Below are 25,883 nucleotides of genomic sequence, written 5' to 3'. Positions count from 1 at the left end.
CAAATTTTGTTTTTGAAAGTCCTTTTCCATACAAACATAACAGAGTCCATTAAGTTCTAAATATTATTTGTTGTATAAGGAATAATTTGACATTATCATACTTCCTATAGAATTTAAAACACTCTCCTGTCATCTAGACAATATAGGAAACTCTTAATTTTTTATTCCACTCATTTCTTAGAGTGTGCATATCAAACTGATTTATTGATAACAAATATCCATAAAAACTAATAATAGGGTTTTTTTTAAGTTTTAAAGGGTTTAATAAGTTGTTCTAGTACCTCAGGGGTCTGAGAAGTTGAAAATGCTGTTGGTCCAAACAATGTTGTTAACAAATGATGTAACTGTAAATATTGCCTTTGGGTGACATCTGTCAGGTGCAAAGAATCAGGACTACACTTTTCTAGTTAAGCTAATTTATATCTCATGTCTATACACATCTAGTCCACTAGTCAACACTACATTGGCATTAGAAATAATTTACAAATTTAAGACGGCCTGGACTTGGACCGCTTCTGAGAACGTAATGACTCCAGGCTGATTCCTCTCTAAACTCCACCCCCAGACATGCACACACAGACTAAACAAGATTCCAAAATCAGAAATTAACACTGTCTTCCAGTATTTAATATTTGACTATAAGCATGATGATCTAGCTCCAGATTTATAAAATTGAATTCTCCCTTATTAATTAGTAATTGCATTTTCTCAGAATCAAAGAACCCCATACACATTGTCTAAACAAACAAACAAAAATTCTGAAAATATTTTCCAAACATATAAACTGGAATTCCAGTTAAAGATTAATCTGGGAAGAAGAAGACTCTCTCTTCATGAGGAAACCTATATACAGTATGTAGATTTTATTTATATTACATGTACATATGAGATATTATTTGATATACAAATAACTATATATTTAATGATTCAGTACAAACATGGCATTCATAAATCGATGGATAGCCCAATTTTTCACCTATTGGCATTAATTTTGATTCTTTATATAGGAAGATTCAAGAATCCAATATGATATTTTTCAATCAACTAAAGTAAAAATAAACAGTGCAGTGTCTGAAACCAGCTATTTACTCTATCTTTTGCTCTTTGTGATAATGGCACAAAATCACTAAAACTGTTATCTCCTGATTCCAGAATAACTCAGCTTTTTTAGCCCAGAATAAATCTATTAAATGCTACATAAACTGGCATTTATACATCTTCTTTTCTTTGGCAATTGTTACAAAGTACAGGATATGCATTTCTAACTTGTGAGAACTGAAGAAGGGGCACACAGCAAATCTTTCCATAGACATATTTTAATGTATTATGTATATACACTACTTCGTTATGCAAACATAATAAACACTGGAACATATGCTTTCCTGACATTTCTTAAGGTGGATGACTGTAGAAATATAAGTGAAAAGGGGGGGGGGACCAAAGATGAAAAAGTGAAAATTTTCCAACAGCTTTTCACAATCTAGTACCATGATAATAACAACAATTAACACCATAAAGCATCAACATCTGCCTATCCAAGGTCCTTGAGATGGATTTTATTGATGGATAAAAATGCCAAATCCAGTCCAAACATTTGCCTGGTTCTGTGATGACCCACAATATAAAATCAAAAAAATGCAAAGACCACAAAATAGAAATAGAATGATTGTAGCAATAGAAAGCAAAGATGGCACCAATAATAATAGGTGCTCTGGATATATTCCCAAAACAACTGGTGCACCACTTGAATACCACTGGCACTGACAAAAATCACCATCAGTCAATTGCAAAAGGAAGCTTTACTTGGACGAGCTTATATTCTGCAACAATGCCTTTAACACCATAAAATAACAAGGTATTTTTGTGTCTTTAATAAAGTAATTTATTAAATTTATGTGCCACCTAACTCCCAATGACTCTGGATGGTTCACAATTGTTAAAAATGTTTAAAAACCAAGAAAATAACTCCTGAGGGAAATAAAGTGGCCAGGACTTTATGGTCCTTTGAAATGGGTAGGAATCGTTCAAACTTTGGAGAGAAACTCATTCCAGACAGCAGGTGCTGCTATAGAGAAGATAAACTTCCAGCATCCCAATAAGTGGCATTGTTTGATTAATGAAACCCAGAACTCACCAAACTGCCGGATCAAATCATTCAGGCAGATACTATGGGAAACCAGTGGTCTCTTAAGTAACCAGGCCTTCTGCCGTATATGATGGAAGTTTTTCTTCTTTTAATTAAGAAGGAAATGGTAAATCAACAAGTAATAACTAGGAGCTCTTAATTATTCAGCATGGACATTGAATCATAAACAGAAAAGGGAAATGGAAAAATCATATATCTGCACCAGATGTATCTACTTATCAAAGCAATGATTATTAGGCCAAATGAAGGTTGTCATTCAACACAAGTCGGAAGCACAAGATTGCAGAAGGCTAATGTAAATGAAAAAAGTTCCATTTCAGCACTAAAATGTGAAAGGGGGAGTTTTCGTAAGGAATGATAAAGAAGTTCCTGAAGGTTTTTACTCTGCTAGTCATCGTTGACTTTAGGGGGAGCTCATCTCAATTTCTAAGACATTGACCCAGCACAGTCTGAAGATATTTCTGTGGTCATATGGCCAATATGGCATCAGACTGCAGCGTAGAGCATCTGGCGAAACACGAAGCACGGTAACTTTCCACTGAAGTGGTACCTATTTATCTACACACATTTGCATGCATTCAAATTGCTAGTTGCCGGAAGCTGGGGCAAGTTACAGGAACGCACCCTGTTGCAGTGCCGTGGCCCTTGGGTCTTGATCCTGGGCTCTTGGCTTTCCAGCTGACAAGCCCAGCGTTTTAACCACTGAGCCATCAGTGTTTATTTGCTGCTATTTGCAATCTCCTATGGTAAATATATGCTGTCATATAAGGAGCTCAGTGCCTGCTACTTTCCCATGGAATCATACAACATGGGAAAATTTATTGTGAGCAGATTAGTGGCCAATAAGATAATCAAACAATTCTGATAATGAATGATACCCTTTATATAAGTGAAATTTTGTATCACATTTGTTGCATTTTTTAGACAATCTAAATCTGCCTGTCTGCCTCCACACACATATATAAGTTATAATGTCACTGCATTCTTTTACATTTTTTCTCACAGTGGTAAATGAAATGTCCCTTCTCAATTCCTAACATGTGTTATCTTATTTATAATTGCTGATAAGTTTTCTTTTTCCCATTTTACTTGATAGATGACATGTTATAATTTTACTCATCATTTCTCTGCCTGAGAAAAGTGAAATAGAAAACCACTGAGTAGATGACCTTTCCCCTGATATACTAGCTTTCTGACTACAAACATAATTACTCCAAATTTCAATGAAAACAGGAATTCTCTTGTCCTTTGCTTGTGCTATTATCAAGGAAGACTATTATTTATTGACTGTATTAATTGATCACAGCAATAAGGAACAATCCTGGAATTTTTTGGCTTGGTTCAAATCACAGGTGAGTTGCTCCTGGTTCGGCCCAGATCAGGTGAACCAGTAGTGGCAGCTGCAGGAGGCTCTATCTATGCACAAAAGTGTCAAGCGAACTGGTAGCGCCAGGATTGGCAACCCACCTCTGGTCCAAATCTATCATTGGTGGGACTGATTGGAGAAGACATGGAGGCTTTCTGGAAGACATTCCAGGTAAATCAATACAACAAGCCAGGAGTGTATGTGATATGGTACAATAAAAAGAAAGACAAGGACAAATACCATCATCTGTTGTGCATAAATCAGATATTCTGCAACCCCCTCCAGAAAAAACATCTCTCTATAATAAAAATCTGATACTAGTTCCATGTCCACCAGTGCTGTCTGAAAGTGTCTGTGTGTCTGTGTGTCTGTGTGTGTGTGTGTGTATGTATGTATGTGTGTGTGTATATAGTATATAGTATATATATATATATATATATATATATATATATATATATATGTGTGTGTGTGTGTGTGTGTCTGTGTGTGTGTGTGTGTGTGTGTGTGTGTGTGTGTGTGTTTTATTTGTGCTGATAAATAAATAAAGCACAAATAAAAAACACAAATATAACAAAGGCAACAGTAAAAATATTGGGTTTCTGTCGTGATGGACTCTTGTGACGAGCCGACTGACAGATGATGGAAGCAGTTAGCTTCCTCCCATAATTGGGGCTTACCAGGGGTTGTGACTATATATTAAATATATATTTCCTTAAGAATTTTGCCCAATAATTTCTAGTCACAAGAAAAGCAATATCTATCTAATAGTTTGCTACAGTAGAAATTTCCCAGATTATCCTGAATCGCCACTGAAAAACTGAGTGCTAGTTTTCAAAAACTGAGGGGTCAAAAGCAGCTTTATCATATAAAAAAGATATTCCTGTTTTTGTAAACAATATTTTTACAGAAGTTCTAATGACATTGGGCTAATGAACTTGATTCTCAGCTGTCTAGGACAATTTTTTAATATTCATTTCAATGACAAAATTTAAACTTTGAACTTTCCAAAATCCATCATCCATTTTACAATTTAAAGCATCACCTTAAAAATATTCAAAAAGTATGAAAAAGAAATTAGCACAATTATGATGAATCTACATTGGAACATCGTTATGTTGGGTAAGAATTTTCATTGGTGTCAGGTACAAATAGTCCTCGACTTAAGACCACAATTGAGCCCCAAATTCTCATTGCTAGGTGAGACATTTGTTAAGTGAATTTTGCCCAACTTTACAACTTTTTGGCCACAGTTGTTAAATGAATCACTGCAGTTATTAAGTTAGTAACAGGATTGTTAAGGGAATGGCAGTTGGTCTTACGTGAACTGCTATTTTCGGGACTGCGACAGGAGGCTCCAGTGGATGGTATTGACATGCCCATTTGGCCACGAGACTGGGATGAAGCTGAAGACACGCCTCTGTGCTCCACCCTTCTCCACTTTATCGAAGTGAACTCTCCTCAGACCTGAGAACAAGGCACAAAGGAGAACTCCCACCACCACAGCTATCATACTACCTAGGGCAGGAACTGGAGCCTCCTGTCACAGCCCTGAAAATAGTAGTTCAGGTAAGACCAACTGCCATTTTCCGGAGCGAGAGACAGGAGGCTCCAGTGGATGGGACCTACCAAAGCTAAGTCCCATGGGCGGGGAACTCATACTTTGCAATAACCTGCTGTAGCACCCTGCGGCCAAACGCTGCATCAGCCGATGCGAACGCGTCCAACCTGTAATGTCAGATAAACGGCGATGGGGATGCCCATGTAGCCGTTCCGCAAATGTCCTCTATGGGGGCCTGGGAGGCCCAAGCCGCCAAGGTGGCAGCGCTCCTCATCGAGTGTGCCATGATGCTGGCCAGCACCAGCAACCTCTGGGATTCGTATGCTAGGGATATAGCTAAGTGGATCCACCTGCTAATGGTGGAAGGCGTTACCCTCCTACCCAGAGACAATGGTTGGAAAGATAGGAAGACTGCCTCTGACCTCCAGAAGGAGGCCATCTGCTTCAGGTAAATACACAGGGCCCATCTGACATCCAACCGATGCCACTGCTATTCCCGTTCCCTAGCCGGATTAGGGCAGAAATTGGGGAGAACAAGCTCCTGGGAACGGTGGAATATGGTATTCACCTTAGGAATGAAGGCTGAGTCCAACCTCAACATGACCCTGTTGTTGTGGAACATGCACAAGTCCTCCCTAGAGGAGAGTGTTCCTAGCTCTGACACCCTTCTAGCAGACGTGATGGCGATTAGGAATACCACCTTAAGGGTTAGGTGTTTCAGGCTAACCATTCTCAGTGGCTCAAAGGGCTCCTCCATGAGAGCCCATAGCATGGTGGGAAGATTCCACATGGGTAATCTATGCACTACTGGGGGGTGCAGGTTGGAGACCTCCCCGAAGGAACCTCTTCACCACAGGAAGTTGGGTGAGAGGAACCAGGCCCTCACCCGGGAGGATCGTGGCAAGGGTGGCTAGTTGCCTGCGCACAGTTCCCCAGGCGAGACCCTTGTCTGGATGAATTCCAGGACTTGCAGTACTGAGGCCCTGGTGGGCCCAATCCGTTTTGCTTGGCATCAGGAAATGAAAGCCACCCATGCAGAGTCATAGATCCTTGAGGTGGCATTTCTGCGAGAGGCCTCTATGGTTCTAATCACCCACAGAGAAAATTGAGCTCCCTTTAGGCGCTCCCGCTCAATAACCACATGGCTAGTTGCAGCCAGTGTGGCTCCTGGTGCATCAGCCTCCCTTGGTGCAGCTCTATTTCCCCCTCCGGTATTCACCATGGAGGCTGGACTGACAGGATCTTTAGGTCCGCAAACCAGGGTCTCCACAGCGACCAGGATCAGCTCTGCCTGCTCCCTGACTAGCTTCTGCACTACCCCAGGAAGGAGGAGGGAGGGGAGGAAAAGTGTACAGAAGTCCCCTTGGCCATCTTGCATGAAGGACGTCGACTCCTTCCGTTCCCTGAGCTGGGAACCGAGAGAAGAACCGCGGAAGCTGGGTGTTGGCCAGAGTGGCGAAGAGGTCCACTACTGGCCGTCCAAACCTCCAGCAGATGCTCTGGAACAGCTCCTGGGACAGGCTCCACTCTCCGTTGTCCACCGTCTCGCTCAACTGAGCCAGTAGGTCTGATGGTTGTCGATCCTCATGATGTGCTCCACGCGGATCAACCGCAGATGTTTCTCTGCCCAGCGGCCCAGCAACATCGCTTCGGTGTGCAGTACCCTGGAATGCGTGCCACCCTGCTGATTGATGTGGACCTTGGCCGCCACGTTGTTGGTGAGTACCAGGACATGATGACCCTCGACAGCGGTCCAGAAATATCGAAGCGCCAGATGGATCGCCCAGAGCTCCAGCCAGTTGATGTTGTGTCGGAGCTCTTGCCAGGACCACCGGCCCTGTGCCAACTGGGACCCCAGGGTACCCCCCCCCCCCAGTCGAACAGGCTGGCATCCATAGTGAGAACCAGGTGCTCCCAGTTTCTGAACTCATACCCCTTGAGCAAGGCTGGGGACAGCCACCACTTGAGGGAAATCCGTACCTGAGGGGTGGCATCGACCTTGGCCAGTGAGCTGCTGGTGTTGGCTGTCTGGAATGGTAGGAGACACCACTGCAGAGTTCTGGTGTGCAACCGTGCCCACGGTACTACCTCGATGCAGGATATGAGTTTCCACAACAAGCTGGATAGAAAGGCTATGGGAACATAACGGTCCCTACAGACCTGCTTAATCATTTTAACCAAGCTGGCCCTGCGGTCCGGGGAGAGAAAAACCTTTCCTGCACGGGAGTCTATGACCGCCCCTAAATGGAGAATTCTAGTTGACAGGGTGAGGGAACTCTTTTCAAAGTTGACGGAGTACCCCAGCCCCTGAAGGGTGTCCATGACCTGCCAGAGATCCGCCCTCATCTGACCCGGGGATGCCCCCTGGACAAGGATGTCATCCAGGTAGCAATGTAGCCTAATGGGAAAGTCCCTTAGGTAGGCTGCCACCACCGCCAGTACCTTGGTGAATGACCTAGGTGCAGAGGATAACCCAAAGGGAAGGGCCCTCTATTGGAAGTGGCGACCCAGGTAGGAGAACCGCAGGTGCTGTCTGTGGTGTGGGAGGATGGGAATATGGAGATAAGCCTCCGTGAGATCTATTGAAGCCATGTAATCCCCCTCCCATATGCCTGCTAGAATGGATTTAAGCGAGGCCATCTTGAACCTGCGGTACACAAGATGTTGGTTCAAGAGCTTCAAGTCGAGAATAGCTCTCTAACCCCCCGAAGCTTTCAGCACGAGGAACAGATTTGAGTAGAACCCCCAGCCCACCTGGTCCGAGGGGACCGGTTCTATCGTGGTGATGTCAAGCAGATGCCTAATGGCCTGACACATTTTTGCCTGCGTTTGTCTAGATTTTGCGCCGGGGGGAATATGTGAATGTGGTTGGGGGGATGGAGAGGAATTCTAGTCGAAGCCCGTGTGAGACAGTGCTGATTACCCAAGCGTCAGAGAAAATTCTTGCCTAGGCCTCGGAGAAGAGAGTCAAGCGACTGTCAATGGATGGGGTCCGGTTCAACCTATTTGCCCCGGTGGTAGGGGCGCCCACCTCCCCCTCGAAAGGGCCGCTTACTCTGAGACTGGAAGTGGGATCTGTCCCTACTGAAGTTGTGGTCAGATGTCCTCTCTGACCTGATAAAAGAGTACCTGTTCTGCTGAGCCTCCTGTTCTGGGGGCCTGTACAAGGGCTTGTAGTAAAACGGGATTGACCTTTGTTCCGCCTTCTTCGCCGAGGTGGGTAAGTGTTTTCTTGTTTTTGTCCTCCACAAGGAGCGGTTCCAGGGCTGCCCCCCATGTAGTCAGCCGATGCCAGCTGCCATTTGGACTTGCTGTCTGCCTGCCACCCCTGAGCCAGGCGACGGGAGGGCACAGATGATGCCATAGCCCTGGAAACAAACTTCATCGCATTTAGTGTGGCATCAGCTGAAAACTGTGCCACTGCCACTAACTTGTTCAAATCCTGATGCAGTCGAACATCCTCTGGAGGAATGCGTACCCGGATCTTCTCCATCCACAGGATCACCATGCGATTGAAGAATGAAGCCAATGCTGCTGCCTTGATGGCCCAGGCCGCTGACTGGAATGTTTTCTTCAGGGTCATCTCCGCCTTCCTGTCATCTGTCTTAAGGTTGTCTGCAACGTCCTTGGCCACCAGGGATGCAGGCAACACCAGGGCTACCACAGGTGGTTCCAAGGCTGGTAACTGTAATGCTTTGGAAAAATCTGGCTCAATGTTATAAAAATGTCTGTCATTACTGCCAGGGTTTGGGAAGGCAGTGGGCTTTTCGCATTGCTTCTTGACTATTCCAGGAAGAGGTGAGGGGCAGGAATCTCCTCCTTCACCACCTTGGGTTCAGAAAAGACTGGGCCCCAGGGCTTTTTTGCTACAGGCCCATCTGAGGAGCCTTCCTTGGCCCCCTCCCTAGCTCCATCTATCCCCCCTCCTCTTCTACCTGTGCATGCACTTTACGTAGAAGAGACCGGAATAAATTTGGGGGGAATAGTCCAGTAAATGCCGGAGTTTCCGGCTTGCCATCCTACTCATCCTGAGACAGATCAGGATCTCTCTGTTACTGAACCTTCACTAATGAGGGAAGGAGAGGTAGGGCGGTTCACAGGATTGGATGGAGGCCGAGCCTGGGATGAGCTGGCCCTAGGATTCCCACCTTGATCTGGTGCTAAGGACTGAGCAATCTGCTGCTGCAATCCATGTGCAATTCCAGAGGCAATTGCTCTTTCGATGAGATTTTGCAGCCCCCTTGGCAGATCATCTACATCTAGAGAATCCCAGCTGGAATTCTCTGGTTCCTGAGCTACCCCAGCTTGGGGAGCTAGACTGGACTTGGGCAGGGCCTGATCCTCCCTACGATACATGTGGGCACAGAAATCTTCCAAGTCCAAATCCTGGTCCTCCAGGGAAAGGGAAGGGAAAGGAGACCTTTCCCCCAAAAAATCTCCATGGGGAATCTGGAGGGAGTCCAGGCTGGAACTCACCCCCCTATGGGATCTGGAACAGGGGGGAAGAGGCACTAAGCCTACCTTGCAAGGCCCTCAGTTATTCAGCCTGGAAAAGGTCTTTGAGAGAGACTTGTGCCTCCTCAGTTCATCCCTCTGGGTGGCACGAGAGGGGCGGGGGTTTGCAGCCTTAAGGGCCCTGGCAGAAGCAGTGGGTTGCTGCCTGGTTGAAGGTCCCTCCCCAGGGGAGCATGGGGGAGAAGGAGACCCCACACCTCCTCCACCATCTTGGCCATGTGGGGGAATAAGGAAAATAAAGAAAAAGCTACTCACCCTCCTTGTGCAGCCTCCTGGCTCTCCCTCTCTTCCACTGCAACAGTTAAGGAGAAAACAAACTGGATGAATGCTGCTTTCTCCCCTTCTGGGCAGCCCCTGTCTCAGCACCGAGAATGGTGTGTCTGGGGGCTGCCGCCGATGCTTGCCTCGGACCAGGTCGCTTCATGCGCTCACAGTTCAAAACAAACAAAAAAATTCTTCGCACTCTTACCAGCGCTCCGTGCTCTCCAAGGCTTGAATCCAGCCGCCGAAGCCATTTCCAGCAGATTGGTGCAATGGGGGTGGGGCCTCTGGCCTGGGAATCCCTAGCCTCTAGCCAGCCGGTTGCATAAAACCCCCAGGGATCGGCGCCACATGGTTGGCAAAGCCGGAAACAGCTGCCGCAACGTCAGCACTCTGGCTGATCCCAAAGATACAAAGTAACACTCCCTGGTGGTTAGAAAGGAAAACCACATAGAGCTACTTACAGGCTAGAGCAGAGAGCTATCTACGGTGGCTGCAGACGCAAGGAGGTTCCAGTAGAGATAGAAATCGCAGGAGAAGTTAAAAATATGTCTCGTCTTTTAGCCGGACTGAGATGAAGTGGAGAAGAAAGGGTGGCGAACAGAGGCATGTCTTCAGCTTCATCCCAGTCTCGTGGCCAAGTGGGCGTGTCAATGCCATCCACTGGAGCCTCCTGTCCCTCGCTCCAGAAAATCTGGCTTCTCCATGGACTTTGCTTGTCAGAAGATTGCAAAAGGAATCCCATGACCCTGGGACACTACAACCATCATAAATATGAGTCAGTTGCCAAGTGTTTGAATTTTAATCACATAATCACGGAGATGCTGCAATAGTCATAAGTGTGAAAAACAATCATAAGTCGCTTTTTTCAATGCTATTTTGACTTTAAACAAACTATTGTATGTCAAAAGCTACCTGTAAAGTCTATCTCATTTTGTGTTTCTGGTTTGAATGGCTTAATTAAAATCAGGGTAGACATTGCTTTGTGAGCGGAATCTGCTCAATTATATCTGCTAAGTGAGACCAGTTAGGCCAGTTAAAGACGTAGTAACTGAGTTTACACGACATATTAACAAATACAATGGCTATATTCACCTGATGTGCCATGTTCAAGCAGCCAAACTATGTAATGTTTTAGCATCTGACTTGGCTCATACCACAGAATACAACAATGGCTAGTTTTCCTCACCAAACTGCAAACATCCCACTTCATTTTACCTTATGTTGCTCAACTACAAACGATGTATCATTCCAATCTCAATAATCTAATCATTCCCTGGTAGTGACCATGATGATCCTGCACAAGCCCATACTCCTATGATATACAAGATCAATGGTAATTACTTTACCTCCGTGTGATTGTTGTGCATCATCTAAATTATGTTGTTTGCCTAGCTATAGTAACAGATGAATCTAATGTAATCTAATCTAACCATAATATATCAATATAATATAATCTAGAAGCATCAGAGAATTGCAGGGCCACCAGAAAATGATTTGACAGGGAAGAAACAGACACCCCAATTTCAGATCGTGATCCCACTGATCTAACACATAATCCAGATCAGGCAAAATACCACTTAGGGCCCTGGATGACCTGGGACAGCCCATGGCTGTCATAGTAGCCTCAGATCCCATACCCAGGGAAGGCAAATTAAAGTCCCCAAAGAGCATACGCCTGGGGAATTCCACTACCAACCCAACCACAAAGTCAAGGAGTTCTGACAAGGGATATTGCTACACAACAGGGTGGCTGGCACAATAGCAACAATCTGAGATGAGCCCTAGAACCCAATTTAACAAATGGAGTCTTGAACCCAGTAATCTATGGAGCAGCACCTCTGAAGGTCACCTAACCTCTTGGATGACACTCACTGTACCTCCATGTTTATCCTGATGTCTTGGCTACTTCTTGGAAATAGGCCTTTCTGCCCAGGAAAAAGAAAGTCAAAAATATTAATGAGCATGGCAGAAGGCTGATGGAAGTGGTGGTGAAAATATTACTTATTTTCCTTTCAGTAAATGACAACTTTCTGATGAGCCATCTCCATTTGATGGGAATTCCTTATAGGATATGCTAAATATTCCAAATGCGCTCACCAAAGTTGGTCAAACCTCTGGTTTAGGTCCAATTCTGTTGGATCCAGAATAGAAGACAGATATTCAGAGTCAGGAAATCTGTTATTTATTAAGGATTCTGCCTCTTCACTAGACTGACACTAAGACTTTGACTTGGAATCATGATATAGCATTTGGTTGACTGTGAAAGGCAAGTTGTGACAATAAGGACAATTTCTGTTCCATTTTAATATCTCTAGTTTCAATTATCATTTCAATGAATACTGAAAATCATTTCAGTTAGTTTAAAAAAATAGGCAAAGAATAACCTCAGGAATTTAGTATGAGACTGACACTTGGGGAGCTAGGCTTATCTTGGTTACATCACTGATCAAGTCTTTTTTGGCTTTGGGATCACTTATGCCTCAATTCCCTCTTTGTACATGACTTTGTAGTTGATTGTAAATCACTATGAGATACTATCTTTAAAAAATTCTCAGGATGGTAAAGTCTACATGCCCAGTTTAAAAACAAATGTGTTAATATCACAGTATTTCATTATTTATTCCGAATTCCATGACAGCAAGTGTTGGTTGTAACAACTAATTTATGTTACATAATAAATAACATAATAACATGCTCTTAAGTATAGTAACTTAGAGAATTACAGCATAAGTAACATAATAATATATTCTTTGTTGTCCTGGCTTCATGTATTTCATTAGTGATGTATTCCATCATTTGCTTAATTTGGGCAGAGAATGTTGGCAAGGACTTAGCTGCTGCAATCTGCAAACCATAAGTTATATCTTAGTGTGACATAACACTCTGACAATATGTATTTCTGGTATTTTAAAAATATCCAGAAAATTTATAAAATTTGGAATACCTTTTTCTTCAAAACAATTTATAAAACTGAATCAGCATTTTGCTTTTCAAATATGTGTCTCTGCAACAGGATACATATTTCAACTACTTCTGTCATGAACTATGGAACCATTCAGAACATTATGTTCTTATTTCTAAGAACCACATATACAATTTTCTAAAATCAGTCAGCTTAAGTAAAGTTTACTGTCATGTGTCAATGAAACAGCCTTTCACCCTACACACTCCACAGGTCTTTAACAGATGCTCTTTCTATGGAATTGGATTTAACTAGGCTGGAAATGAGTACATCTGTTCTATTTTTCTTACTCCCATCAAAATTGGAGGCTTGCAAAAATAAGTCAACACACCATGTTTGGAAGAAAATGTTGGCAAGCATTGTTTATGTTTCTTGGAAACACAAACAATTCCCAAATAATCAGCAACATTTCCTATTTCTGGAAATAATTCAGGATTAGAAATAAATCCTTTGCACCAGCAGTCATAGAAAGTACTCTGCAACATTACATTTTCTATAGCCATATTTCTGACAATAAATTTTAGGTCTTCTGTAGCAAAACAGTTGTGAAAATTTAATGACTAACCAAAGCATAGCTTCAGATCCACAGCAGGCGCACAATGAGAAAATTTGAGAAACAATCCTTTCCCCAGAAAAAGGGCAGGAAGTATTATTGTTGTCTGGTGCTTCCTCAATTCTAATTAGACCTGAATTAAATAGAGGCAGCTCACTTTCTCAGAAAAGCTTGTTTGTTTCTGTCTCACACATGTACATGCATACAGACCAATAAAACGTAAGAAACTGAACTCAAAAATTGCAAATAATGCTCTGGAACAGACCAGTGAGTTTCAGACTTTTACCTCCTCTGACATTATGTAGTGCTATTTTTAATCCCAGGATGTAGAAGACTGAATCACAACAGAGGAAAAAACTGAGTCTTAGAGCAGTAGAATAGGTATCATGTCTCTCACTGTGTTAAATGTACAGTATTTTTATTGGGGATTTGCTGGGGACAATTATTAGTCTAAGGCTTCTAAAAATGATATTTGTGTTTGAATTTGTCCTTAATGTTATACACGTGTACACATGCACACAAACATACAGACAATATAAAGAGTGTGCTGCATCTGTCAAAAAAGCCAATGCAGCCCTAGATCGCCATGATATAAAAAAGATGTTGAGACTCTAGAAAGAGTGCAGACAAAAGCAACAAGACGGTTAGGGCACTGGATCCTAAAGCATATGAAGAGAAGGACTAGGGATGACATGATAGCAATGTTCCAATATCTAAGGAGCTGCCACAAAGAAGAAGGGGTCAACCTATAATTCAAAGCATATGAAGGCAGAACAAAAAGCAATGAATGCAAACTAATGAAGGCGAGAACCAACCTAGAAGTAAGACGGAATTTCCTGACAGTTAGAACAATTAATTAGTGGAATGGCTTGCCTTCAGAAGTTGTAAATGCTTCAATACTGGAGGTTTTTAAGAAGAAACTGGAGGGCCATTTGCCTGAAATGGTATAGGGGTTCCTACCTGAGCAGCGAGTTAGCCTAGAAGACCTCCAAGGTTCCTTCCAAATTTGTTATTCTGTTAAAGACTTCAAAGAGCATAGCAACCCTATTGGTTTGTCCTTACAAACCACAACTATTTGGGTTCAGATATCATGAAGAACTCTGGTAAAGTTTTACTGTAGAAGTTCATCTAGTGATATGGACTTAGAGGAAGACAAGGTTATTTTGTGCATGTGAAAGCATTACATTTACCTCCTTCTATCAAATATACTTTTCTCTGGAATCTTAAGATAACTGCACAGCTACCTAATTTAGGGCTATATCTGCTCCAAAAATGTAGTCAGCAACAAATTTTACCTTTTTGCTGCTACCTAATGGACATCTAGAGTTTTGCAATCCTGATACCGTAGCCCTAGCTTTAATATTGTATGTGAAAGTTTCCACTGTCTTTCTTATTGATTCAAAATGGAAGGTGGGAACAGGGAAAGGGAAGCATATGGTTAAAAGTAAATAAATAATGAGCTGAGAATAATCAATGGCTATTAATTAGAGATCACCATTTCTCACTATTTCTGAAATATACCTTCTAAAATAGTATACTTAAAATGAGGCGAGCTAAAAGATTTCTCTGACACTACTATGAAAGGCATAATGAAGTGTGTTTGTGTTTTGGCTTAGCATAATATGCAAACCTAAACTTTAAGGCTTAATATTATCTGCAAACTACAACACTATAGCTTGTTTAGCAAATCACGGATAACAAATGTTGGCACAGCTTAATATAGTTTTAACTGAATAAGAAAACACAATGCTGTCAAAACATATGTTATTCAGACTACTTAAAAGGATATAGTTAAAAATAAGCACCATTTAAAAAAAAATCAGGTAGAAATAGGATATCAAATCAAAATTCATTACAAAAATATTATTCTGATTTTCAAAAGTGTCAAACATTGGTACTAATGAATACCTAATATTTTTCTGAAGGCATAGTTTTGTTTAAATGCTGACATAAAGAAAGCAAACATAATGCAAGAAGAAAAGCAAATCTTACCTGTCTGAGCTGCTTAACATCACCAAATATCTTCATTACTCCATCAATCTCACGCTCTAGCCTTTGAGCCCAATTCTGCATTCTGCAAAAGAAAATTTGGAAGGTAGAGTCAGTGAAAAAAATGTGGTTAAAAGTCAGCACTTACAGCTTTAGCTTACATCCTATGTTCTTTCGTTCAGAAGATCCAGCATGTCTGTCTCCCATGCAATTCAACTGCTGACCAACTGCTAGACACACGATAGATAGATAGATAGATAGATAGATAGATAGATAGATAGATAGATAGATAGATAGACAGACAGACAGATGAGAGAGAGAGAGAGAGAGAGAGAGAGAGAGAGAGAGAGAGAGACAGACAGACAGACAGACAGACAGACAGACAGACAGACAGACAGACAGACAGTAGTGGGATTCAAAAATTTGCCACCCATTGCAGGTGTTCAAGGCAGCCTTGACCCCTGCTTCCCCCCTCTCCTCCAGGCCTGCACAACCTCCCCACCAGCCCACCAAACTGGGGACACTTCCAGTTCTGCTGGGCGGCCGCTCCTTTGTGCCCCACTGCCAGCTGCAGCTGGGCTTTTGGCGGCTCTGCTTTCTCCTGGTGCCCCTTCCCAGCTGGGAGATGCTCCATGACAGCACCACAACCCTGGGCAGGCGCTGGGTTGGACTCGGTCAGCAGCCCATGCACCGCTGCCACATGACCTTTATAAATGGAAATTAACCAACTTCTTTTAAACTTTCCATTTCAATAATAATTTTTCTGAAACTTCTTAAAATCTCATTGAAATGGAAAGTTTAAAAGAACATGGTTAATTTCTGTTTATAAATTGGCGGCTGGCTGGGAAACCATCCCCAGGAGCTGAGCAGGCTGAGTGAGGCTTCAGAGGCTAAAAGGGAAGCTGTGCCTCCCTCCAGGCACCCCCTCCCCTTCTTGCTGGACTTTTGGAGCTTCCCACCCACTTGCTTCACCCCATTGTGATCCGAGGGATGTTGTTGCCTTGGTAGGACATCTTCCCCTCAAGGCCATGCCTGCAGTGTGGGAAGGAGAGCAGAGGAGGCAAAGCGGCTTTTCTGGGCTTGTCTGAAGAAGTCCGTCCCCCTCCTCCCCCTTTCTTCTCTTTGAGAAGCAGTTTGCAAAGTCCCAGTTTTGCAAGGTGCTTGTCAAAGAGAAGGAAGCGCAGGCTTCTTCCTACAGCTGTGTCCTCTGCTCCGGCAAAGGAAGTGGGTGGGTGGGGTGAGAGAGAAAGAGAGAGCAGTGACCGGGCGGAGTGAGTGAGTGAGGGGGCAGGCCAGAGGAGGGACTGTTCCAGTACGAGGCCTCTAGAGGCCCCGGTACGCAAACACGCCAGATTTCTGGAGCCAGTCCGTGCGTACCGGACCGGACCACCTAAAACCCACCTCTGCTTGGAAGGATGGAAGGCTGAGTCAACCTTGAGCCGGTGAGATTTGAACTGCTGAACTGCAGCTAGTAGTCAGCTGAAGTAGCCTGCAGTACTACTCTAACAACAGTGTCACCTCGGATATTTGAGACCCTTGCTGATGCAGATAAAGCGTCTGGTTATCCTGCAGTGACAATGTGCCATGCGATCACCCTCCCTTCTTAGCAACTATTAGCAGCATGAGGAATGTATTCCCTCTCTGTCCCCTCACCTTTCCTTCTGACACCCAAGTTCATCAGGAAAGAGTCAGAGGCAAGTTGAGCATTGGGCAAGGAAGCACAGAGCAAGGAAACTAAAAACACTCTCATTGTTCATGCCATGCATATGAGGGTTTGTGTCTAGACAGGAGTTGATAGCAAAAGTGCTGCCATCCTGCCTCAGGTTTTTTTTTTCATTGGTTGGGGAAAAGTTAAGCAGAAACTGGCTATTGGATATTGAAATTAAAGTCCCTGAGAGAGCAGAGGACAGCCAAATCCATTCAGATTTCCACTCAAATCCAACCAAGATTTTTCAGGAAGAGACTTAGTTGCAGTAGGACAAACCCAGCATCTATTTCATCACAAGGCACATAATTCTTCCTCGTGAAAAAAGCAGAGCCTCAATTCCCCATGTACAAAGTAAAAAACTGTATTTTATTTGTGCTCATTGCAGGTTGTTTTCATTATCACTTATTTAAATACAACTCAGCTCTTTTCTAGGTACCATCATCCCAAGGTTAAACTGGCCATTTCTCTAATGTAACAATACTAAGAAGTAGGAAGATTTGGAAGAGAATGTATTGCCATAGACAGCAACGTTCCTTAGGCACTTATTTTGGTGCCTACTTGATTTTTGACCCAGCTGACTATTTTTTAAAATCAGTGTAAAGCTGACATTCTTCAACAGTACACACCTTGCTCCACAAAAGCCACATCGGCATTTTCAGCCAGTGAAAATGATGATAGGCTAGAGACTAGTGACTCATTTGTCCAACTAAACAGATGACACCTGCCTATAGAAAAAGAAAAAGACAAATGTAAATTATGGCGTGATAGAGAAATCCTGAAGGAATAGCAGATAGCAATTGCATCAACTTACCTTCTGTTAAATAAGTTTATATGAAATGAAGTACCCATTGTGGCAAGCATCTTGTAAATAAGAAAGTCTTTTGCCATAATAGCCATTTTGTGAGTGCATCCATTGCATGCTGAAAATATTCAAACATGCCCTTAGCTCTAAAATGTTTGTTATGCTTGACATTTGTTGAGCTTTTTTTCAGGCTACCTTTTCAAGAAGGCATCATTCATATGTTTCTGTTTCATATGTTTACACTTCACCCTAAAAATATACACTAATCATTTCTGATATGTCTGAGAGCCACATATGTTGAATGACAAGCAGGGATGGCATAATTTTATTGTTTTTTTCTAAAGTAACTCCTTAAACAGAATGGATATTTCCATAGTTCAGAAACAGACAATCAGAAAATCTATAAACTATTTTCAAAAGGAAGAAAAGAAATTACACACACACACACACACAGAGTGAATGAGTGAGTGAGAGAGAGAGAGAGAGAGAGAGAGAGAGAGAGAGAGAGAGAGAGAGAGAGAGAGAGAGAGAGAGGGAGAGAGGGAGAGAGAGAGAGAGAGAGAGATCTGCTCCACTTTCTGCCATTATTTAAAAATGTAACCAATTCAACTACAGCTCAACAGTGAGCTAGCAAATACAGTTGCTCAAGAAACAAACGTTCATGTAAAGGAACAATTGCCTGTTAACATTTTTGTGCTTTCCTATAACATTTTATAATACATAATATCTGCTTTGGCTGTCATTTGTAAAATCATATAGAAATATATAAAATGTGCCACAGCTAGTCTTTATGCCTGCTTTATATACAAACACATTTCAAGTCTGCATTAAAATGTACATTTTGGCTATTAGGTAAAGAATAAGATAGAAGTGAGTATGAGTTAAGAAAAAAAAAAAGAAGAACAATCCAACCGTAATCAAACGACATGCTGCATGTGATTATGGTTGTTTTTTTTTTTCCCCTTTCCTTCTTGGACTTTTTTTTTTGTCCTTTCTGGCCTCCCCACCCCTACCTTTTTTCCCCCTCTCTCCCTTGTTTTATTTTGTTGTTTTTTGTTTTTTAAACCCTAGCTTATTGTGGTGCTTATTAAATATACAATAGAGAGATACGGGATGTATAAACTTAGTAGGGATGCACCTGTGATTAAAAGACATATTGTATGTGAAGATGGGTTCCCCCTCCCCCCCTTTTTTTATTCCATCCTCTCCCTTTCCCATTGTTGTCTGTGTAATAAAAAATAAAAATAATTTAAAAAAAAAGAAAAAGAAACAAACGTTCATGTAAAGGAACAATTGCCTGTTAACATTTTTGTGCTTTCCTATAACATTTTATAATACATAATATCTGCTTTGGCTGTCATTTGTAAAATCATATAGAAATATATAAAATGTGCCACAGCTAGTCTTTATGCCTGCTTTATATACAAACACATTTCAAGTCTGCATTAAAATGTACATTTTGGCTATTAGGTAAAGAATAAGATAGAAGTGAGTATGAGTTAAGAAAAAAAAAAGAACAATCCATAGTTTCCTTAAGATGTGAAGAAAAAGACTTCACACTTCCAGAGAAAAAATGGTGGACTGATGACAGCTCTATGAAAAGTGGAGCCACTGGCTATACAGAATAAAGAAGTGGAATCAGATCATCTTTTTCATAATTTCCCTAAAGGAAGAACCTGAGATCACCTACAAATGCTCCAGACAGCGGCTCCTCATAAGAACACAAGATCTCTAGTAGATTTAAAGCTGCAGGAGATGACAGAATAATTGTTGCTCAAAATGCAGTTAGTATATTTGAAAGGACATTGTGTTTGCAAACTTCTTTTCTAATCACTTTCAGAAACTGCTTCTTAACTGGTTTTCAGTTATCAGGGAACTTTGGGTCAGCTTTGGAAAAAATTTACAGCATTTTCTTTCAATCTACAATGAAAGAAGTTTTTAATGTAAGTTTTAAGACTTTAAAAATTATTTTTGAATAAACCAAAAAAGATGACTATAACTTTGATTTTAGAAAGTTACAAGCAGACTAGGGAACCATGTAATTTTAAATAACAATTAGGAATTAATTATAAAGAATCCTTCCCATGGAAACATGTTTTTATTTTGAATTCTTTAAAAAAAAAGACTTTAAAGATTGGACACTAAAGGGAACTTAGTAGTCCAGATAGGAAACTGAATAAGATGAGCTAATTCTACTTTATTGTAGAAGCTTGCAAGTCTGAAAGTACAAATCCTGCCATCTCTTTTTACCATCTGATAAATTGGGGCAGATTCTTTCTAAATTTCTTTGTCCACTGTTCATCTGTAGTCTTTTCCCATGATTTGCCATAGTCACTCCCATATACTATTTCAGAAGTAGAAGGAACTAAAGATTATAACTGAATGAGAAGAACATTCATTATAGGACATTATTTGAAGGCACTAAAACTCAAGTTAGTTAAAAGTAAAAAGATTAAATGTAAATTTGGTTTATTTGATCAAGGCTAAAATAGATATGTTGTTATATCTGGTAATGTTTAATGGACTTTCGCTGACATCAGAAATGAAAAGGCTTTATGGATGTATAGAAAAAAGCTGTGGCATGGGAAAAAGAGATCATTTATTGTTTTCTAAAGTGATAAGTTACTAAAATTGTTTATATTTGTTTGATGAAGCTGGAAGTAACTTCTTTATATATTCTTTCCTTTTTCTTTACTATATCCTTATGTCTATCATTCTTTTCTACTTTTTCTTTTCTGTACCTTTTATTTTTTATTTCTATTCTTGTTTAATTTGTAATATTTAATGAAATTACTATTAAAAAGGGAAAAGGTCTCACAAACTGCATAACAACAGATTTTAGAATGCCTGTATCAGGATGAAACAGCTGGTAGTTTCCATTGAAATCCATCTGCCAAGAAAACTTATATGCAGACCAACATCTGTCTACCACTTTCCCTTTAAGATCAGCTCAGTGATTCATCTATTCTAGTATTCACTTCTCCTTAAAAATCACTTCTAGTATAGAGAATTTCATTGTCTTTTTATTATATGGAAGAAAGAGAGAGACAAAAAAAAGCCTTATTTAAAGATTAGAATTATTACTTTTAATCATAAAGGCCATTAAAATTCTACAAGATGATTTAAGCATATTATTTTGGAAAATAGGCAATAATTTAGGGAAGAGGTACATATTAATTTCCATATTAAAATATGACAAGCAGCAGGTGGTTCTTTAAAATCCACCCAAATGACAACTCCAAGGAACAAGAAGACTAGAAAGTGTGTTATAAAAGCTAATACAAAAACCAAGACAAGGGAGAAAATAAACATTTTTCATTGCTAACATTATTTTTTTTTAAAAAAAACCCTGTTTGGGATTCATTACTTACTGCAACAGAGGGTATTCTATGCCACCACTATATTAAATAAACATTATTTTTATACTGTTTTTCTCATACTGACTATTGTGTGAACATTAAAAAGCATCAAGATTATATTGTAACAAAACAGTATTCACCCTATATTAAAATATTTAAAATGTTAAGTTAAAAATATGGTTCATGCATAGATATCTGCAATGGCATCCTGCTTACATCAAAACATTGAGAGCAATGCCATATCCTTATCCTGCAAGTTTCAACCCTTTTGGATGTGCATGCAACTGTTAATCCTAAAGCGAACCTGGCAGGGGCCATCTTTGAGATTTCAGGGTTGCCAATAGATAGGAGGGAAATAGTTAACTGGGGTTTTGCAGTCAAAACAAAAAGTTTTCCTGTGAGAATCAAGGTCATTACAACAGGTGACTGGAAGAGAAGGAGCAAAGCAACCAAGCAACTGGCCAGCACTTCTATTGGACCATGTCCCTGATGGCTTGGGGAAAGGGGAAAACTTTCTCTTTTAACTGAGTGAAAACTATGGGAATTTTCAGAGTCGGTTTTCACCAGTTGTGCCAATATGATGTATCTAATAGATTTGTTCTTTGAGGAATCTACCTGTCTCGGAGTTCTGCTTTCTATGGGTGCATTATTTGGAACACTGACAGCAACATCATAGCATAAATACAAAAAGTTTGCATTTGCAACAGTGCAGGAGCTGGGTGACAATGGCATGACACTACTTTTCTTATTCTTGTTCCCTTTGCCCCTCCCTTTCTGAAATCAGAAAGAGTGGAATCAATTTGAACACCAAAAATGTCCAGTTTAGGACAGCTTGATGCACTTTGCGTCAGCGTTTACAAATCCAACCACTTCCTAGCTGAATGATATCTTCCCAGAAACTGAATTAGTATTTTATTTATGTATTTATTTTTCACATTTCTGAATTTCCCATCTCCCTCAAATAGGAAATATTAAAACATACTAGTGAGGCAGACTTTCAAGCTAGAACAGAGTTGTCACACTCAATTTCATTGAGGGCCGCATCAGGGTTGTGTGGACTGGTGGTGACTCCCATTTTGGCCTGGACAGCCTCCTGGAGAAATCTGGAGACCTCATTTGGGGCATGGGCAGTCTCCTGCAGCACTCTGGTGGTCCAGTTTTGGGTCTGGACAGCCTCCTACAGCTCCTCCTACACTCTGGTGTAGGGCTACAGGAGGGGCACATTTTTGCCAGTAGAGACACCATGGGCAGATCCTTTGCTATTTCCAGGCCGGTCCCGCAGACCAAATCTAAGCACCCCCGGGGCGGATCCAGCTCCCAGGCCTTGAGTTTGACACCCGAGACAGAAGGTCCATCTGTATCCTTCTTTAGAATAGTAAGAGAATAAAGAAGACATTAGCCAGCCTTCTATTCAACACCAAAATCATCTCACACCTTTCTTTGCAATTACTGTAATCTGCTGCTCTAAATCGCTTTTATTTTCTCCAGGCCATATGAGTTAGAAGATTGCCAATGCCATGACCAAGCATTTGATATGATCACTTTCTTTATCAGTGTCAGCTATGCTATGATTTATTACTGTTTCTGTCTTTTTTATGTTCATTCGGATCTGATTTGTCAACGCACTATAGATTTATTGTACTTTACATTTTAGTGAATAAAACAAAAGAGTACAATTGCAGAAGAAACAGATACAAAATTATGCAAATTACATGAAGTTTTATTTTGACATAACCTAGTATGTAAATAGTAAATTATAAGATATGATTTCGAGTGCCTTTGGGGGTAATATGGCACAGTACTATAGGTCGGAAGGCACAATCATTTCTTGAAGTTTCTTTGCAAAACCTCATACATAAATAATACATAAAGAAATAGCCAAGCAAGATCAGGATAAGCCATCCACAGAGACAAAGTTTCAGTTTTCATTTTATTATATTTGTTGTTCATAGCTTTGGGCTGCTGAAGATACAAAAGACAAATGGAATAAAACAAAGAATTACAATAGGAACTGAGAATCCGTCTAAAAGGTTTATTTCTTTCTGCTTTAGTAAACAACTACAAATTTAAACAGAGCTGTCCTCTGGAATTTAATCAAGATAGTGGCACCTAAGCTCAAATTAAGATATGTCACCTATTTTTAATTTACGTTAACTGGAAAGGAAGGAAGAAGTATAGCCTAGGAGTCATTATTTTTGGTAATTTATGAATGTGCTTTTCAGTTCTTTGGATGGATTTAAAAAAACAAGTAAATTCTAAGTTATAATGAATGTCCTCTTTATGCATTTAATAGCCATGAGGATTCCTGCTGATGGCCATTGCCATCAGATGAAAATTTCCAAAGCCACCAAAATGTTTGCAAGTTTTCCTACTTCTCTATCCCAAATTTAATTTCATTTTACATTTATTTATTTATTAAGAATGTATTAACAAAAGAATAGTTCCTGATCCCTTCAAGGAGCTTTTGAACACTCTGATAAACTCTGGAAAATTAATCTACTGTAACTCTGGAAAAATTAATCTACTGTAACTCTGGTTGAAACCTTAATTTGCTAAAAGTTTAAGCAAGATTTCTACATTATAGATGGTCTAAAATTAAGCCTCAAGAGGAGATTAAGCATGTTTCTAGTACCACCTATCCAAACTTGCTAATTTCAAAAAAGTTAATCAGGATTGGGCCTGATTGGTTCTTGGATGAGGCAGCAACAGGACATACCACAGTGGTACAATTATCCTGAAAAGTTTTTTTTTTAATTCCAAGACAAGTAAATGGCAAATCAGGTTTTTTCAATTGCCAAGGAAATGGTACCTGACTAGAAACCAAGCTCCTCAAGGAGTCTTTACTGTTATTGAAAACACAATTTTGTGTACTTCTATTCTTCCTTTTGTTACTGTTATTGTTGTTGGTCTATAGAAAGAAAAAGTTGAGCAACATTATAGGAAATCAATAGGACATCAGCCAATAATAAACATTGTTGTCTGGATTTATACAATAACCTGTGAATAAGGCAGCATAATTGTATAGTAAAAACTGGGGATATATTCAATTAATTGCATATTAAATCTACTGAAAAATGGGATAAGAGTTACGATTAATTTTATTTTGCCTGATTTCTGAATTAGTTTTCAGTTTAAAGAATATCCCAGATTCTTATTTATATCTTGAAGTAATATCCATTTTTTCCAGTCTCTTTTTTTTTTTGGCATGATTGATTTGATTGACTCTCAGTGGCCACATAAAAATGTTTTCTTCAGGAGAATCTGTCCTCAATCTTTCAGGACTTCTAATGATGCACCCATCACCCATATAACTGAATCCATCCATCCACATTCTCTTGCCATCCTCTTCTCTTCCCATCCAACTTTTCCAGAATTTCCGTCTTCCCCATAGAGCTAGGTATTCATATAATGTGCTCAAAATAGGATATTTGTGTTTCAAGTGATAACTGGCTGATTTTCCCCACAATGATCCATTTGTTTGTTTCCCAGGCTATCCATGATATTCTCAAGAATCTTTTCCAACACTAGCATTCACAAGCAGCAATATTTTTTCTACTCTATTTCTTCAGATTACAATTTTCATTTCTGTAGTGCTACTTTAGCTTGAATTATTCTGATCTTTATAGGCATAGACCCTTTATGGCATCTGAATATCTTTTCCAAGGCCTTCAGAGCTGTTCTACCAAGTGCTAGTCTGTCATATATTTCTTGATTGCTAGTTAATTTACTGTTGTTGGTTGATCTTAAAAGACAGAAGCTATTTATCAGTTCAATATCTTCCGAGTCAATTCTGGCATTAGGAAGGCTGACGTGCTGATCATTATTATGAGCAAATTATTAGGACTAATAGCAATAACAAAACAACTATTTTGTTTTTTTCTTTTATTCTTCTGACTATACCTAAATTCAGAATTATATTCACTCATTCTCTTATTCATAGAGTAGCAGTTGCTTCTTGTGACTCTCTGCAGCTCTAGGCAGCATGTCCAAAGATAAACAATGAACTGTAGTTTGGAGGTCCAGCTCTCTCTCATATTAGTTGTGACTGGAGTAAAAATTGTGAGCTTGGCCCAAATTGTGATCAAATTGTACCTCTTATTCTTAATGTTACATGACATTAGTCACAGGATGTGCAATTGGACAGCATTTTTTGATTATTGTGAACTGGCCAAAGTCACTGAAAGTTGGGAGGGATAAAGGTTTAATAAATAAATTAAGCCTAGATGTAACAAGAAGGCGGCAGATGTTCTCTATTTCAGAATTTGGATTGCAGAAATTTCTGTTATAATTTTGATTCTTTCTTGATCCAGTTTCATCACTACTGTAGATTCACAAATGGCTTCTCAGGCTTTGAATTCCTTTACTAGAATGGTTTCCAAATGATATCATTTGACAACAGTAGTTCAACAGCCAAGAGCCTCACTATAGAAACATCACAAGTATTTGACATGCACCAAAATGTTGACAGTGACTTAAAATTTTGTTTAGGAAAGCATATCTGCTCTGTTTTACTTGCCTTCTTTGTTAGATTAGATTTCATAGTGTTTTATTGGTGTTTGTATAATTTTAATCATACTGTACATACTAAGCTGGTCTTTAAAATGAAACACAATGCCTTGAAAATATTCCAGTAAAGAATGAAAACATAAAACTTGTACCAA

At 40.3% G+C, this 25,883-nt stretch overlaps 1 protein-coding gene across 2 annotated transcripts in view; it reads right to left on the bottom strand.

Annotated features, from left to right (window-relative positions):
* CACNA2D2 (calcium voltage-gated channel auxiliary subunit alpha2delta 2) overlaps positions 1–25,883 on the bottom strand; it is a 621,934-nt gene that overhangs the window by 552,994 nt on the left and 43,057 nt on the right. For both annotated transcript variants that reach the window (XM_087709243.1, XM_087709244.1), the window contains exon 2: positions 15,357–15,438. In XM_087709243.1, the coding sequence (XP_087565369.1) occupies positions 15,357–15,438 (82 nt within the window). The remainder of the gene's footprint in view (positions 1–15,356; positions 15,439–25,883) is intronic.

This window comes from Thamnophis sirtalis, unplaced genomic scaffold, assembly GCF_051295495.1.
Source record: "Thamnophis sirtalis isolate CommonGarterSnake01/CBP01778 unplaced genomic scaffold, rThaSir2_p1.2 scaffold_3, whole genome shotgun sequence".
In the NCBI taxonomy this organism is placed as follows: domain Eukaryota; kingdom Metazoa; phylum Chordata; class Lepidosauria; order Squamata; family Natricidae; genus Thamnophis; species Thamnophis sirtalis.
The sequence above is the reverse complement of the archived record's forward strand: the minus strand, read 5'-3'. Positions and strand labels throughout refer to the sequence as shown.